Genomic DNA, 15322 nt, shown 5'->3' with positions numbered 1-15322 from the left:
TTAAAGGGGTCGGGAACGGGGAGACATTACCGAGATTGGATTTGGAACAATTTCACATGCTACATGCTTCTTCCTACGTATCATTTCATCACCGACTTTTCCAAGCATTTGGCTGTAACCAATGGTTCTTCTAGAATTGTCAAAAGCTACACGGGTGGGAATATATAATCACTTGTTACTGGCTGAGGAATTCCAATTCATGTTAACAACAACGTTTTGGTAATTTCATGCTTGGATTTTCATCCGCGTATAAGAGCCGTTGAAAACTTTGACAGTTGACCTGAGGATTCAAGAACAAGGGGTGGACACTTGATTGACTCCGTGGAAGCTTCCATCTGTCATATGGCATTTTTGATGATATTGCGTGCCCGAGTGAGGATACATGGTTGCGGCTACAGATTAGACCAACAGAAAGTGACATGTGGTGATGTTAGTTGGCCGGCTAGAGAGTAGACATATACATAGCGAGTAGCTAGAACAACAATTTATTGTAGACAGTTTAAAATAGTACCATAACATGAATGCAATCACCTAGGTTACCCTGTGTTTAAAATCACCAAAAAAAAGGGAATCTAATTGATTCTTCATTGTCTATTTATCTGTAATCTCGTTAAAATCGCACATATGTGGCAGTTGATGCGGCTCAAGCAAACCTTGATATCCCCAACCCTTTCTCTAGCGAGTTAACACGCTCCTAGAAACCCTGAGAGGAGTTGAGCTAATAACATACAGCATTAGAAATTGAGATTAGCAGAAAGCCATCACGACTCACGAGTGTTTTGCTCTGAACCTGTTAGTCTCTGTTACCTGGGAAGGACGAGGGCTGAGAAACTTTGTAGAAGCTGCTTCAGATAGTCCAAGAGCTCGAGAATCACCGATTACGAGTCACTACCTAGGTATTCACCACACACTTCAATTATTCACCGATACAGACTCCATGCTAATCGGTCAAGCCGCCTTGTGTTCCGTTGTGTGGAGATGCTCGGAGTGCTATGGAGCTTGAGCTCGTAAACGATATTCGCACTCTTGGCACCAAAAAAACTATAGAGAGTATGTTGACGGTGACCTCGGTTCGTCAGGAAGCTATGTACTGTAGTTTATCTACTGTTCATCATAGTAGCCGGTTAAAGGTTTCAACATCTTGTCAATGGAGGAGACGAAGTAGTTTGTATTGAAAGATCACGTATTTATATTATCCTAGATGGGAGACGCACCGGGATATTCGGGAATAGCCTCGATACTTGAGAATATGTTCCAAAAATGCCATTGAAGTAAACACCGGGTACTGGTTCGAGAAAGGAAAAAGCCGTACTGTCTCATGACAAAAACGAAGACGACGACCTTTAAGCCGGCAATCCAGCCACAAACTCCAGGATATTGTCTAGTCAATCTGTCAAATCTGTCACTCATGCGGCGAATTCCCGAGAAGTGCCATTGACTTATATATTAAGCTTATGATGGTTCCTATGAATCCGAATCAATCACTTTGAAAACCGAATATCATGTAAGATGGAATATTAGAAAGAGCAGCAATATACCATAAACATAACAGGTAAGCAGAGGTGGGATACTCGAAAGATGAAATGACCTGACATCAACATTATTCAAGGCCTCGGGTGCTGAGACTATGACTAAGCAATATTCATAACCAATCACAGCACATGGATTGACTTGGTCTGGAAATTGTCGAAACTGTGCAATTTTGACTTCAAACCCGTCGAAAGTCCACGAATACCGAATAACTTCACCACAACAGCTTTTCCTAATGTCGTCAACTAGAATTCTGCGTATTGCTACGCGCGCGCAGCCATCGGCTATTTTCAGATCTAATGGACTCCGAAGCTTCACTCCCCGTGCTGCCCCAACAATGAGCGCAACTTCTGCCAGCTCTTTCAGCACCACCAGCCGTAGTTTGTCTGCCGATAAGGACGGGCAAGAAGCTGGTCACCACGAGGAGAGCTTCGAGGAATTCACAGCTAGGTATGTCGGGCTTCAATTGGAGGGGCATATTGCTCGCGTTTGAGCATGTTTCCCACACAACCGAAACCAACCGAAGGGAGATCAATATGCAGTACCAAGGTTGGCTAATGACCGGATAGATATGAGAAGGAATTCGAGCAAGTTCAAGATGTTTTCGAGCTCCAGGTATGTGCAGTCCTCATTACTTTCTTTCTTCCCCACGTTCTCTACACGTATATCTACAGAGTGCTAAATATCGTATGATCTTTGTTGTATAGAGAAACCTCAACAACGCTTTTGCCTACGATCTCGTACCTTCCCCATCCGTCGTCGTTGCTGCATTGAAAGCCGCAAGAAGAGTTAACGATTACCCTACAGCCGTACGAATCTTTGAGGGTACGTACTGTTTGTTTTGCATTTCGCAAGTGGGGTGGATACTAGGCATAGTTGAGGAGGGGTATAGGGCTGACATCATCATACATAGGTATCAAGGCAAAGGTCGAGAACCGTGGCCAATACGACCAATATTTGGAGGAACTTAAGCCTCTCCGTGAGGAATTAGGTGTGAGCTTGAAGGAGGACCTCTACCCAGAGTCTAAATAGATGATGATAATGGTGAAGGAGGGAAGAGCTTTTGTAGATGGAGGGGAAATGATACTGAGGATAGATGGACAGAGTGCTTCATGACTCTGGATTGCGACTTTTCTCATCTGTACAGCTGTATTAAGAATCAAAATCCACCACCCACCAGTTTGGAGAAGACCTGTCAATTGCCATCGTATTCAGTGACAAGGAGGATTTTGATATTTGTTACTAACACCAGCCTACAGCCCTATGGAAATAACTCTGGATTAGACGGCGACTGAGGATTGGGGGTGGGGATTAGGGAGCTTCAACGTCAGGGCTGTCGAAAAAATTTCAATTCACGCCATTGTGCAGATACCGTTTCGGCTCGGGTCATAAGTTTTAAGGTTAAGGCAGCCCTAAACTTATGGAAGGTTGGACTATAAGTTCAAGATGGTCTTGAACTCCTCGAAGATTGAAATATGCTAAGGTGACTTTCTTATTTGAAATAGTCAGACTTCAAAGATTCCTACGGATGTCCATGGGGGATTTGATTCAGGGTTGGTGTAGATACATTGTTAGCCAGGTCAAGCAAAACAATATCAAAGGCTCGATGCATAAATATTCTGATATATCATGACGTATTTTAGAATTCTCATTTTCAAGTTGGAGGATTCGATCTAAATGTGCTCTTGTTGGTTAGTAGTTATGTGTTAAGATCAACTAGTCTCTGCTGGCTAACTTGTATGCTTTCGATACACATTTCGTGAACTTGCATTGACCTATGGTGCATTGTCTTTATATCTCTTCCCTTACGCGTAATGTGCATATGATACAAGAAGTGCAATTAGCCTCAGTTACAGTACTGCAAAACTCTTTAGTAGATTGTGCAGCTGGGTGATTTCTATTGATTACCAGGAACTGCGTTTGATTGCGCTACGGTAGATTCTGTGTAAATAGACAAAGCATCTTTTTTAAAGTGAATATCAGATTGAAGATAAGAAGTGCTCGATTATGTTCCCATCTGGACTGTTTATTCAAAAGACGGTCGGTGGTTGGTCGAGTGACAGCAAGTATTCACTGTCAATATTCCATTACGCGAAGGGTTTGCTGCCATTCTCAATTGCTTGATCTCCAAATCTTCAAATTCACAATCTTCAGAAATATCGTGGTTTGCGACAAGTCAACATTTCCAGCCGTTTTGCTTCTCGAGTACCTTTTGACGGTCCCAGAGAACTACGCATTCGCAAGCTATTCGGCTTCTAGAATAGAAAATCTTTTCAAGAAATTGCCTGTAAGGTCTTCATTTCAACTTTCTGTCTATCTCGAGACGTCGGTCCTTTGCGACAGCGTGTGTTGTTCTCACCTTCCTTTACCTTACAACCTTCCACTTCAAAGGTTTGCGAGAACAAAAACTGCACTTTCCCTCCCAAAGTCCCCAGAGAGACAACAAGCCATTGGAGAGAATATCATTGTCAAGTCAATACCTTGAGTGACGACCAATTTTATTTTTGCAATATATGCAGAAGGATAAGGTGCATCTCCTTCCAACTCCAAAGAGCATGGGCTCATCGCTAACAAATTTCCTTTAAAGAGAACAACTTGTCCAAGGAATCCAAGAGAAAATCAACAAATAGGAAGTGAACGACGGCCTTTGAGCAGCATGGATTCCATTCTCAGGCCGCTGGTATGGAGGAAATTCCAGGATGGTAACAGATCAAGAAGTTCTGAAGAATCAAACAACAGCACCATCTCAACTCCAAGCTCAGACGCGGATGAAATAGATGGTATTCTTGAACATTACGAAGCACCACCCTCGAAGAACAAGGCGTTAAATCTTGTGGTCATGGATGGTTCGGAATCTGATGACGCCGAAGTAACTTCAAAAACAAAATCAACCACTCAGAAGCGAGCCTTGATTATTACCAGAACCTCGATAAATCATGAGGATATTCAACCTCTCGAAACAACCGCAAAAGTCTTCACTACCAACAACAACACCCACCGGGCACGTCAGCAACATTGTATCTTTGAAAAGCGTAACAGTGAAGGAGTGCAAATATCACTTGCGAGATCATCATTCATCGATGCTATTGAATCTATCAGCTCGAAATCAACGGTTTCAAAAATCCATCACCCCCGAATGAATCTTCAACATATTTCCGAGACAGATGGACACTATGAAGTTGGGATAGACAAAGGGTTTCAGCAAAAAAGCTTGGAGTCAAAATTGGTATCAAATACTTCCATCTCCCATATAGATGACTTGGAAGAGCCAGAGACAATTGTACGTTTTTTTCCCTTCTTATGTCGTCTTCTTTTTGCCATGATCTTATCGCATTTCGGCTCCAAGGCTGTGTGCTATCTATGTGCTCCAGCTATCTGACTATCATTGAAATCTCTCGGCTAGCCCCGCTGCTTTTAGCTAACATTTGATGCGCGCCCGCCTGCAGAACATCCACTTCCAAAAAGTTTCCAATCTTGCGAACATCGAAATATGTAATGTAAATAACGAGAAGCCGGTATTTCAACACATCAATGATTTTGATGGCCTAGACGATCACAGGTATGCTTACTTTGAAAAATTCATAAGTCACACACTTTTTTATTCTAGCGCATAACTAATCCTTGAAGTCCAATAACTTTGGTTGATGATGCGCCAAAGGAAGGAGATACGGACTCAAGCAAGATTGTGCAGCCGGTCAAGTGGTATGATGACTTTGGCAGACGAATGCACTTCAAATTGAGTATGTGCTAACCAAATATATAGGGGGTTTGCAAATCGCTACTGGAAAAATACCAGCACACGAATGTATAATACTTCCTCTGCAGTCCGTCTAGTGTTCGTCCTTTTACTAACGGGGAAATTCTGCAGTTCTCCAACGGCCCAATCTTCCAAAGCATTCAAAGAGACCGGTGCAAAGATGGTATGTTCTGGCACACTGCCAATACAATGCCCTCTAGCTGACATTCAAAAGGCCAGACCTGCTTTACATGGAGGCAAAAGACCTGTGAACAGGCTGGGAAATGCACAAAATACTCCTTCATATCCACACACCCGGCCAATCGAGCCCTTCAATCTTCAATCTGAACGACCAAACAAGAAGCAAAAAACAGAGCAAGCACTTCTAAGCAATGGGACAGGCGGCGGGCTAAATCAGTTTGAGCATGAAGCAAATCAGGGTCAGGGACCTGTGAGCCAGATACCTATACAGAGTCAGTACAATAGCTCGCCTCACCAAGAAAATGTCATTCGCTCAAAAGTGTCTTTTGAACCGTACACCGTAGCTGAATACCAAGCGGTCAATGACTTAGTGAAGCCGCGAAAGGAGAAGCGCAAGAGGCATAAAGTTAACTCTGACCACCATTCAGAAAGCCAGGGTCATACTCACGGAAATGCTGCTTTCAAAGCACAACAGACCACCAACGCTAAGAGACTTACAAACAATTCACATCTGGAGGACATCAGAGACCCGATATCGAATGAAGAAGATGAGCTGCAGGCTCCACACTCTGCCTCGAAACCCTTTCCTCGTGTTGTAATTCCGTCTAGTGGCAATTCACACCTCGCAACCGCACACCAAGCTCCACGTTCGAGAGCAAGCGAGCTCCATAAATCGTCGTACGTCTCAAATTCGCAACTCGAAAGGCGCATTCCATCCAATTCTGTACAAAAGAGACGTGTATTGGGAGAGATGAAACTAGAGGACGGCAGTGAGGATGAGCTCTCGCAAGGAAACCCACCCGAGGTACCGCATGTAAAGCGGACCAATAAATCACGGCAGAACCCGGAAGTCAATTACAACGATGGTGAGGATGATATCGACATGGAATCGAGCCGTGATAGAAGGGGTGACATGACGAAATGGGGCAGTGATATATCTGACGATCAAAAGTTACAACAACGGGACCGCATGGAATCTTTCAGGGTGGAAAGCCTCTTCTCACCAACTCATTATTGGCTTCGGCCAGGTAAAATGCAGAAGCAGCGCTTGGTTCTGGATAAATCTGAAGTGATTAGACTTGTGAACGATAAGGAGATCATTTTAGATTTCTCTATCAAAGCAAGTGCTATCAAATACCTAACGATTGGACGCGAGTCTTGTAAATTGGTCATCCGAAAACCTCAAGGATCTGGTCTCATGAAAGACGCCGATATACTCATAGAATTTTCCGGACTTTTGGAGATTCGAAATTTCCTCGAGTCGATGAAGCTATTCCTAAAAGATGATGAATTTAAATGGGTGGAAAAGTTTGTAACCCTGATCCTCATTGTTGATTTCCCAAGCTAATAAATTATTTAGTTCTGAAATCGATCAAAGGTTTCATCGTACCCGCGAGACCCTCGAAAAGAGGAATGACCAAGCAGCCAACAAACGAAGCAGAGCCGAAAGCCTGCCCGAAGACGTTCAACTTTTGTTGTCAAATCAAGACAGACGAACGGCACAGCGAACCCAATTGCTTGGGCATGACGATCAGCAAGCACAACATTACAATCTCTCAAGAGCAAAGAGGCAAAAAATTCATGAAAAGATGCAGATGCCGCCCTCGCAACAAAATAAGAATGATAGTTCCGATCCAATTGAACCCGCCGAGTTTTATTCATCATCGAGCAAAACCAATGGAACGCGTGCTTCATTACGAAGCGCTGAGAGACCCAAGTCATACAAACCGACCTCTGAGGCAAGAAGTCCCAGCCCAGAACGTTGGTCAGAGGTCAATAGGGACTGGGAAAAGAATTGGGAGAAATCTGTGGTATATCCTAAGAGCGGTAAGAAGACCGCAACCGTTGATAAGCAAGATATCTACAGGCTTGACAATGGAGAGTTTTTGAACGATAATCTCATTATGTTCTATCTCCTCTGGCTCGAGCAGCAATATCCCGAGCTGGCTACTCGTGTTTATGTCCATAACACGTTTTTTTACGCAAGTTTAACCAAGGCTGCAAAGGGCAAGAAGGGGATCAATTATGAGGCTGTTGAGAGATGGACAGCGAAAGTGGATCTTCTGTCTTATGATTATATCATTGTTCCCGTCAATGAGAACACTCATTGGTATGTGGCGATCATATGCAACGCACCCAGACTTCTCAACCTGGAGATCAAGCAGTCGCCACAACCTATCGAAAATGGTGTGCAATCTGAACAGGATAGAGAAATGGAGTCTCGTAGCGCAAGCAAGCTCACTACACCCTCTAAATCACCACAGTCTACCCCCATGAGATCTGTGAGTGATAAGGATGAGACTGGTGTCCACGATAGCTTTGGAGAGTTGTCATTGGCACATAGTAAGGAAACCGAAACTCCGATCGATTTCGAACCTGCAAGAAGTTTCCCACCCAGTAACCACGGATTGCCACCTGCTCCATTGGAAACGGATCCGGACGATACTGCCATAGAAAAGTCTGCCACAAATGTGATTGATCTAGCACAATCGAGCTCGCCACCGGCAAAGTCAAACTCCGTGGCAAAGGGCAAAAGAATTCCTCCAATTCGCACATATGACCCAAAGCAGCCTAGAATTATCACTCTTGATTCACTCGCTTTGAAACACTCCAATACTTGTAGCAATCTAAAAGATTACATGGTCGCCGAAATTAAAGCGAAGAAAAGCATGTCAATCACACCCCCTAAACCCATTGGTATGGCGGCAAAAACACAGGACAAAGACAGTGCCACAGGAAGATATTTAGGCAAAGGTCTTCCTGTTCAAGGCAATTTTTGTGATTGTGGCGTGTACCTGCTAAGCTACATTGAGGAATTCTTCGAACGCCCTGATAGTTTTATAGAAGATATCATGGAGAACAAGTACGAAGTCGATGGCGATCGGAATGATGCACCTGCATTTCGTACTAAGATCCGCGACATTCTCCTTGAACTTCAGAAGGAGCAAGTTCAAGAAGCATATGCAGCCAAAATGATCAGAACAGCGAAAAAGGCTAAAAAGGGGAAAGATGTTCCATTCATGACTGCTAAGAAGACTGATCTGTCAAAGCCGCAAACAGCGTCTAGCTCTGAGTCAATCGTTGCTCAACAAAACTCCATTGCTAACACCTCTACTCTCAATGAACGTCATGATTATGAAGATACCTCGACAGAGGCGAAGGATTCTCTAAAATCGTTGCCAAAAGCCAAGGAGGTTATCAATATCAGTGATAGCCAGGGCACTCTTCAGGAAAACTCTCAAGAGGGCCCTGAATCAATATCTGTTAATGTTATAGATAATAAGCCAATTGAAGAGCGATCTAAGTCGAGAGTTCGTGACAGAGAACCTCGCCAAACTGCTCATACTGTGGCCAATACTTCCAAGCCTGCTATACACCTTGAGATTCGTGATTCCCAAGAAGATGAAGAAACCACACAGGAAGGTGCGGATCAACGATTGTTAGCCCAATACCCACGAAGGAAGCCCTCTGTCATTGATCTCGAGAAAGACGAGTCTCATAAGGGCGAGGAACCGACTGAGCAAGAACCTCGAAGTGGTACAAGTTTGATCGGCAATGCTGTTAATGCTGTTGGCAATTTTTGCAATTTGTTCAGCAAATCGACGGGCCAGGCAGCCTTACAAGGCGAAGTTTCCGGACTTTTACCAGCGCACGAATCCCGGGAGGATGACTGTGTGCAAGGTCTAGAAATTCCATCGCGTTCTGGTATGAATTCACCTCGACAATTGGAAAGTGATGTAAAACCGAGACGAAATGGAACAGTATTACGTTCTCTATCGCCAGAGCAGCGTGGCTCAAATTTGGCAAAATGGACAGGGTCAAAATTCAATGGGGACGTTATGGATCTGACTGGCGATGACCCAATGCTTTTGGATGAGACTGATGTTAGTTTCTCAAGGCTTCAACAATTTCCGCCTTCCCCGCCAGTAGCTAGTTCGCGAAAACATGATCGTTCAAAAATCAAAACACCTGACATGACACAATTCGGGCGACGAAAGACTAGCTCGGGAACAAAGGAGCCCTCAGAGCGCTTTCAGGATTCTGTCATGGAAGGATTTGTAAACAATAAATCGTTGCTTAGGCGAGATCCTATGGAGGCGAAGATGATTTCTCAGAATAAGCACTGAAATATTATCGATTCCGCTGACACTAATAAAACGTTTCTTTTTTCGGGAGCCAACGGCGTTCAAGATTCTTTTTTTATGGCATACCCAATGAGTCTTTTTTGCATGTTAACTTTCGGCTCATCTCATACTACAATTGCTTAGGGTTGTATTGCTCCATCACTTTCGAATGTGATGGGTAGGCGTTTTTGAAGGCGATGTGAGTCAAGGATAGCATTAAGCTGGTCGGAGTTGGCACGGCGGATACATAGGGAGGCAAAAGAGCATTTTGAAAAGAAAATTAATAGGGACTGGGATAATTGGCTGGATGGTTGGGTCTTCAGTACAGGATCAGAGGAAAAAATAATATCTCTGCAGCTTGCTGGGGCGAAACGAGCGTGGCTAGATAGACATTCGCGGCAAATAATAAAAATTTGCGATGGTAGATAGAAAGAATAAATAATGTATATGGAGTTTGTTTTAGTCTCAAAGCGTGCGATGTAACTGGCTTGGGAGCTCGCACATGCTCAAATTTCCCACGACAGCACAGAATATCGCAAAGCCCTAGCAGATACTTCTCTCATTTTCGAAAATTAACTTGGGTATGTAAGTAATAGTATTGTGATTATGAAAGGTGCTCATTATATCCAGTCCTCCCAACTATCTTATTGACCAACTAACCCAAAGATGTATTGGCATACGTCTCTAGCTACCGATACATGCATCGCAAACGCATATGCGAAAACAATATTTCCTCCCGCTCCATCATATCGCAAGCAAATAGAAGAAACAAAATGAAATGGAATCAAGTATCCCAAAAACGCAGAAGACGCCACGTGTAAATATCTTTCAAACCTCCTTCCTCCAGCCCATTTGTGTGTTCAGCTCGAAATTCAGAGTTCATCGCCGCGCTGCAAATCATCAACCCAACCTAGTATCCTCCATGTACAAAGCTTCGATTGAACGAATACCTAATATGCCCTGCTTATCAACAATAGACCTCGTGCTTAAAATCTAAAATCGGATTTGAAGACCTATTCTCGAGCAGATCATCCATCCACATTACTGCAAATGAGCGCCAAATCTTCTTCCCGCATCACCGCCCTGAAACAGATCACCAGCAAAAATACCAGGCACTGGGCTATTTCCCCTGCTCGCTGTATTGCTCCCGGGTGCTATGCTGCCTATCACTCTCGGTCTCGGACTCATGTTATTCATTCTCGGACTTCTTGGAACACTTGTACCGCGTGTTGTTCTGCGTCCGTTCTGGTATGATTCCAATTGCCTACTGACACTTTCTAGCATTCGTTCTCGTTCGGCAAGTTCTCTCTTGAGCTCATTGATAGAATCAAGTTGTTGCTGTATGATTCCGTCGTGATTGACCTTTTGGATCTCGACACGGGCGGCAGAGGCCTCGCTTTGAAGGCCCTTGCGTTCGGATTGGAGGGCTTCAAGCTTGTTGCGCATTTCGTGGGTTTGTTGGGAGTGCTCTTGATAGAGAGACGCTGCATAATCCGCTCGTTTTTCTGCACTCGCGTGACTTTTCTTGAGACGTTCGATTTCAGCCTGTGCATCACGAAGTTCGTCTTTCGTTTTCTGAAGTTCAGCTACGGAGGGAACAGCAGAGGTGGCAAGAGAGGTTTGAGCAACGGCAAGCTCAATTTTCAACGATGCGTTTTCTTCACGAAGTTTTGCGGCTGCACTACCTTGTATTTCCAATTTCCTCTCGTACTCGGATAGACGTTTCACGGCTTGGGCGTTTTCGTGCTCGAATCGGGCTCTCTCGTCAAGGGCTCGCTGGAATTTTGGTTGAATTCGTTTGATACTTCCTTCATAATCTTCGCATCGACTACGTAATATTTTCAGTTCTTTGTTGAGCTCCACCAAGTTCCCGTTCGTAGTATTCAAATCAAGCTCTCTACCCTGTCTTGTGGGTGTAAGTCGCTGGCGCTTGAACGCAGTATCTTCGTCTATAACATCGAAATCCTGAAATAGTTAGTATCATGCTATGACATGAAATAAAACAAGAATGTACTTACAGACGGTCGCTTGAAACCGGATTGTATTCTTGGTTCAGTAGGCGAAAACAAAGATTGTGTCAATGAATCCGATCGACAGTTGAAGGCTCCATAACCAGGCAAGGGAATTTCGATATCTGGCATGGGCACTATGGGCCAGGAAACTTCCATCGGATCCTCAAGAATGTACTCCGCAGCTGCTCTGGCGGACTGTTGTGGCTCAGGATAGACAGTTGTATCTAAACGACCGACAACCTTTCGAGTTTGGGTGATGTATTGGACTAACTTATCTTTACGTCTTGATGATCCTCTAGTGGGAATGCATAGTTCGATGTGTTCAACAGAGTTTGTGGTGACGAGCCATAGTAAAGGTACGCGCTTTTCTGGATTTTTGGGGTCGAGAGGCAGAATTTGATGATATTCATCTCTTACTTCGAAGGTTGGGAACGACGAATCAAATGCCAAGACCACGGAAGCAGGAGCGACAAGGCAATCACGAACATCGATCCACGTAGGAAGTAGCGTGATCTGCATCGAATCCTTTGTAGACTTTTCCGGTGCCCCAGATATATCGGGGCGACTGTAATTATACCCCCTATATCTGAAGAGTGCTTCAAGAATGGGTAGAATCATCTCTCGTGCTAATATCACCACATGAACCTTAGTTGATCGAAGTGAGTCCAGAAACTGTTGGACAAACAAGAACTTAGTGCTGATAGTTACAGCGTATCTAGCTTGGGTACTATCATCTAGACTCTGAGTCGAAGACTCCTCCACTATTAAATCTTGATGATCACATATCAATTTCAATTCCTCGATCATCAAATCCATGCTTTCTGAATCTGCTGCTGTTGGCGACCCCCCTAAGAAAGATAGAATGTCATTTTTCCTATCCTTGATGGTGGTATCGTATACTTCACGAACTTGGTTCATCATTGGCAGCGGAATAATGAATTCATTTCGTCCCAGTTTGCGCACAGTCAAAACGTTGGGACTCGTGCTTGGACATTCAATTGAAGCTCTTGGCATGGAAGTTGCCCTATTGCGCGGCTTCGATACATCAGCAATGTTATCCCGCATGGGCAATGGAAGATTGGATGAGGATGTTGGCGGTGCAGTTGCTACTCGTGGAGGCAAGGTCGATGGAGATCTGGACTTTGTTGACCTCGCTCTCCTCTCGCCAACGGCAAGATGAGAAGCAGCTGACATCTTAGTGGGAGACGACGCTATTGCCGGTAAGTCACCACTGCTAGGCCAAGCTAAGTCTGCCAGATATTGAGAGAATAGCGGTTCTTGAGACTGTAATTGGGCGTTGTGGAGACCTGCTTCGAACTCGATACTCTCTATTACTTGCGCTCCTGCGGAAGGCTCGGAGCCGGGGGGTTGCGTTTCAGGATATTCAATGCGCGCAACGCGGTTGATGTTATCACGCTGATCCTCTGGTACAGAATTCAACTTTGCAAGATCGTGATGGTCAAGCTCCAGACTTGTGGGTGCAAGATTCGAGACTTGGGAATTGTCAACCTGCACGTGGTCTTTAGAGCCTTGTGACTGTGAATTTCCCCCAAAAGGATCTTGCGATAAAGTTCTAGGAACTTGAGTGACGATTTGTGCAGCTTGCCAAGTTTCTTCTGAGCTTGAGTTATTGTTTGTGGCTGAGGGAAGTGATTGAGAACGTTGAGAATTGGAAAGTGCAATTTCGGGTTGAGATTGACCAGTAGGCAAAGAAGAAGCACGGTCTTGACTACTAATGTGCGCTTCCACACCTTGGGTTTGAGAACTAAAAATGATGTTGTAAGTTTTGATCGCATGAAAGTGTCTTGAAGAATGATGCGAAACACCATTCTATAGAACAAGGAATTATAATCTAACCTTTTGGCAGGTGTATCGCTCACAAGATACGAATCAGGTATCTCCAATGACAATTGTGATTGTAATTGTAATTGATTCCGAGTCTCAGATTGATCTGTCTCCCGCTCTTCTTCTTCTTCTTCTTCTTCTTCTTCTTCTTCTTCTTCTTCTTCTTCCTCCTCCTCTAATGATTGATCAAAAATGTTTTGAGAGTTAGGAATCGAAGAATGTAACGCTGGAGAGAGATCCGTGACGGGGGGTTGTTGAGATGGTTCCTCACTGGCTGCAGGATCTAAGGGGGGTTGCAGTCTTAGATGCTGATGTGGTGTCAAGGATACCGGTGGGGCGGAAATCTGATCAATCGATGAGGATGAATTGTCAATTAGAAAACTGTCCGGAATTGAAGATTTTAAAGACGACTCGTTTTGATTTACTTTATTACTAGAACCCTTTTGTTGCTCCTTAACGTTATGTTGTGTGATTCCAAGAATACTACGGCTAATACCTTTCCGGGTTCGGTCCGAAGTCTCGGGTCGTACCGATTGAAGGTCTTCACTGTCACTTGCGCTCCTCGGAATGGACGGATGGTATGGAGTAGAACCAGATAGATATCGAGAATCTGGTTTAATATCTTCGTCCCAAATAAACGCCGGAGCTGATCTTCTACGTGGCAATACTTTGGGAGAATCTGGTGAATCTTGGGTTTGCAAAGGAGAGGACGCTTGTAGATGTTCCGGGGATTTGGAGTAACCTGATAGTTGAGATGACCTGATGACAGTATATTCGTTGGGATTTATATCTTTATTGAGAGTTATCACAATTGAAAGACCATTTCCAGGGCCCGAATCTTGACCCTCGTAACTATCCTCGATCTCCTGGATCTTGTTCTTCGTTCCGACTTTCTCTCCAACGGCTCTATTAGAAATATGTCCCTGTCTCTTCTTTGATAAGACGGAAGCTTCAGTAATGCTCGTTTTTCTTCGTTTCGCCGGCTGTATAGGTTCGCTATCTTGTGATTGAGAATTGTGATTTTGTATGGCTGATCGATTTTCCCATTCATAAATTGCAGCTTCGGTAACATTGGCATAGGGTTCCTAAAAGCATTCACTGGTCAGTTGGGAGCGCTTTGATATGTGTTGGTACAAGTTTCATCAATCGTACCCAGGTCGGTTCGTAAGATTCCCCCGTTTCTGGATTGTCTTTCCAATCTATCAGAAATTTCGTAATTTTGCCAGATTTTCGCTCATCTAATATGCCGTTTATTTCATATAAGGAAGGAGTATCCTCTTTCTTCTTTGATCGTTTTTGAGAAGGCTTCGATGATCGTACTGGAGATTCTGCGAGGTTCTTACGCTTTAAGCGTCTTTGTCGTGGTATCTTTGGAGTTTCCGATTCACCTGCACGATCAGTGTTTGATAGATCCATTAGTACGCAGAGAAGCTCTTGAAATTTGCAGTTCCATTGTCAAGTAGAAGTGAAAGCATGCAAGTGAGGCTTGTCTCATGCGAAGAATAACAAAAAAAGACAGGAACGAATGACTTTATTGCTCTGCTGTAGAACATAAGTCATCTTGTGTCTACAATGTGAATCTTGGAAAAGTCAGCCTTGCAGGTGGATAATTTGTTAATTTGTTATCCATTGGTTGACATGCGTTTGCTCAATTCCCATATGGATCGGCCAATCTAGGCTCCGAGGTATGATAAGAAGGATGGCACGTGGATGGTGCAGCCTCGCGTATTAGTAAGATCTCACAGCAAGCAAAGGAGGACCCTCTCCTCTCTTCAGCCTCTATCAATTCAACCTCCTTGTAAGGATTTACTACATTATTTGAACCTCGTTTAAATCCCCAATATGACACAATGGCACGTAACTATATGTTTCCT

The 15322-nt window shown here is 44.0% G+C and overlaps 3 protein-coding genes across 3 annotated transcripts; 2 read left to right on the top strand and 1 right to left on the bottom strand.

The window, feature by feature from the left end:
* The first annotated feature begins 1638 nt into the window (after nucleotides 1–1638).
* On the top strand, nucleotides 1639–2773 carry EAF02_007351 (uncharacterized protein). The gene is made up of 4 exons (XM_038903399.1): nucleotides 1639–1980; nucleotides 2100–2145; nucleotides 2238–2355; nucleotides 2444–2773. The coding sequence occupies exons 1-4, from the start codon at nucleotides 1766–1768 to the stop codon at nucleotides 2560–2562; spliced, it is 498 nt and encodes a 165-aa protein (XP_038756878.1). The 5' UTR covers nucleotides 1639–1765; the 3' UTR covers nucleotides 2563–2773.
* Nucleotides 2774–4186: 1413 nt separating this feature from the next.
* On the top strand, nucleotides 4187–9594 carry EAF02_007350 (uncharacterized protein; the record flags this gene model as incomplete). The annotated part of the gene is made up of 7 exons (XM_038903398.1): nucleotides 4187–4810; nucleotides 4977–5089; nucleotides 5158–5232; nucleotides 5294–5335; nucleotides 5399–5450; nucleotides 5502–6775; nucleotides 6828–9594. 7 exons carry the CDS (start codon nucleotides 4187–4189, stop codon nucleotides 9592–9594), a joined length of 4947 nt encoding a protein of 1648 aa, XP_038756877.1.
* Nucleotides 9595–10632: 1038 nt separating this feature from the next.
* EAF02_007349 (uncharacterized protein) lies at nucleotides 10633–14864 on the bottom strand (the record flags this gene model as incomplete). Its single annotated transcript, XM_038903397.1, has 4 exons — nucleotides 10633–11556; nucleotides 11610–13368; nucleotides 13461–14533; nucleotides 14601–14864. The coding sequence occupies 4 exons, from the start codon at nucleotides 14862–14864 to the stop codon at nucleotides 10633–10635; spliced, it is 4020 nt and encodes a 1339-aa protein (XP_038756876.1).
* Nucleotides 14865–15322: the final 458 nt, after the last annotated feature.

This window comes from Botrytis sinoallii (genome assembly GCF_014898435.1).
Source record: "Botrytis sinoallii strain Bc 23 chromosome Unknown BSIN_012, whole genome shotgun sequence".
In the NCBI taxonomy this organism is placed as follows: domain Eukaryota; kingdom Fungi; phylum Ascomycota; class Leotiomycetes; order Helotiales; family Sclerotiniaceae; genus Botrytis; species Botrytis sinoallii.
Note: the sequence above shows the minus strand (reverse complement) of the source record. Positions and strands in the feature narration are given on the sequence as shown.

What these genes read in the sequence shown, in the direction of transcription:
- EAF02_007351 (XM_038903399.1), top strand. Translation starts at nt 1,766, where the DNA reads ATGTCGTCAACTAGAATTCTGCGTATTGCTACGCGCGCGCAGCCATCG. An exon ending in AAGATGTTTTCGAGCTCCAG is followed by an intron (nt 2,146 to 2,237) that starts GTATGTGCAGTC and finishes TTTGTTGTATAG; the next exon opens with AGAAACCTCAACAACGCTTT. An exon ending in AGCCGTACGAATCTTTGAGG is followed by an intron (nt 2,356 to 2,443) that starts GTACGTACTGTT and finishes CATCATACATAG; the next exon opens with GTATCAAGGCAAAGGTCGAG.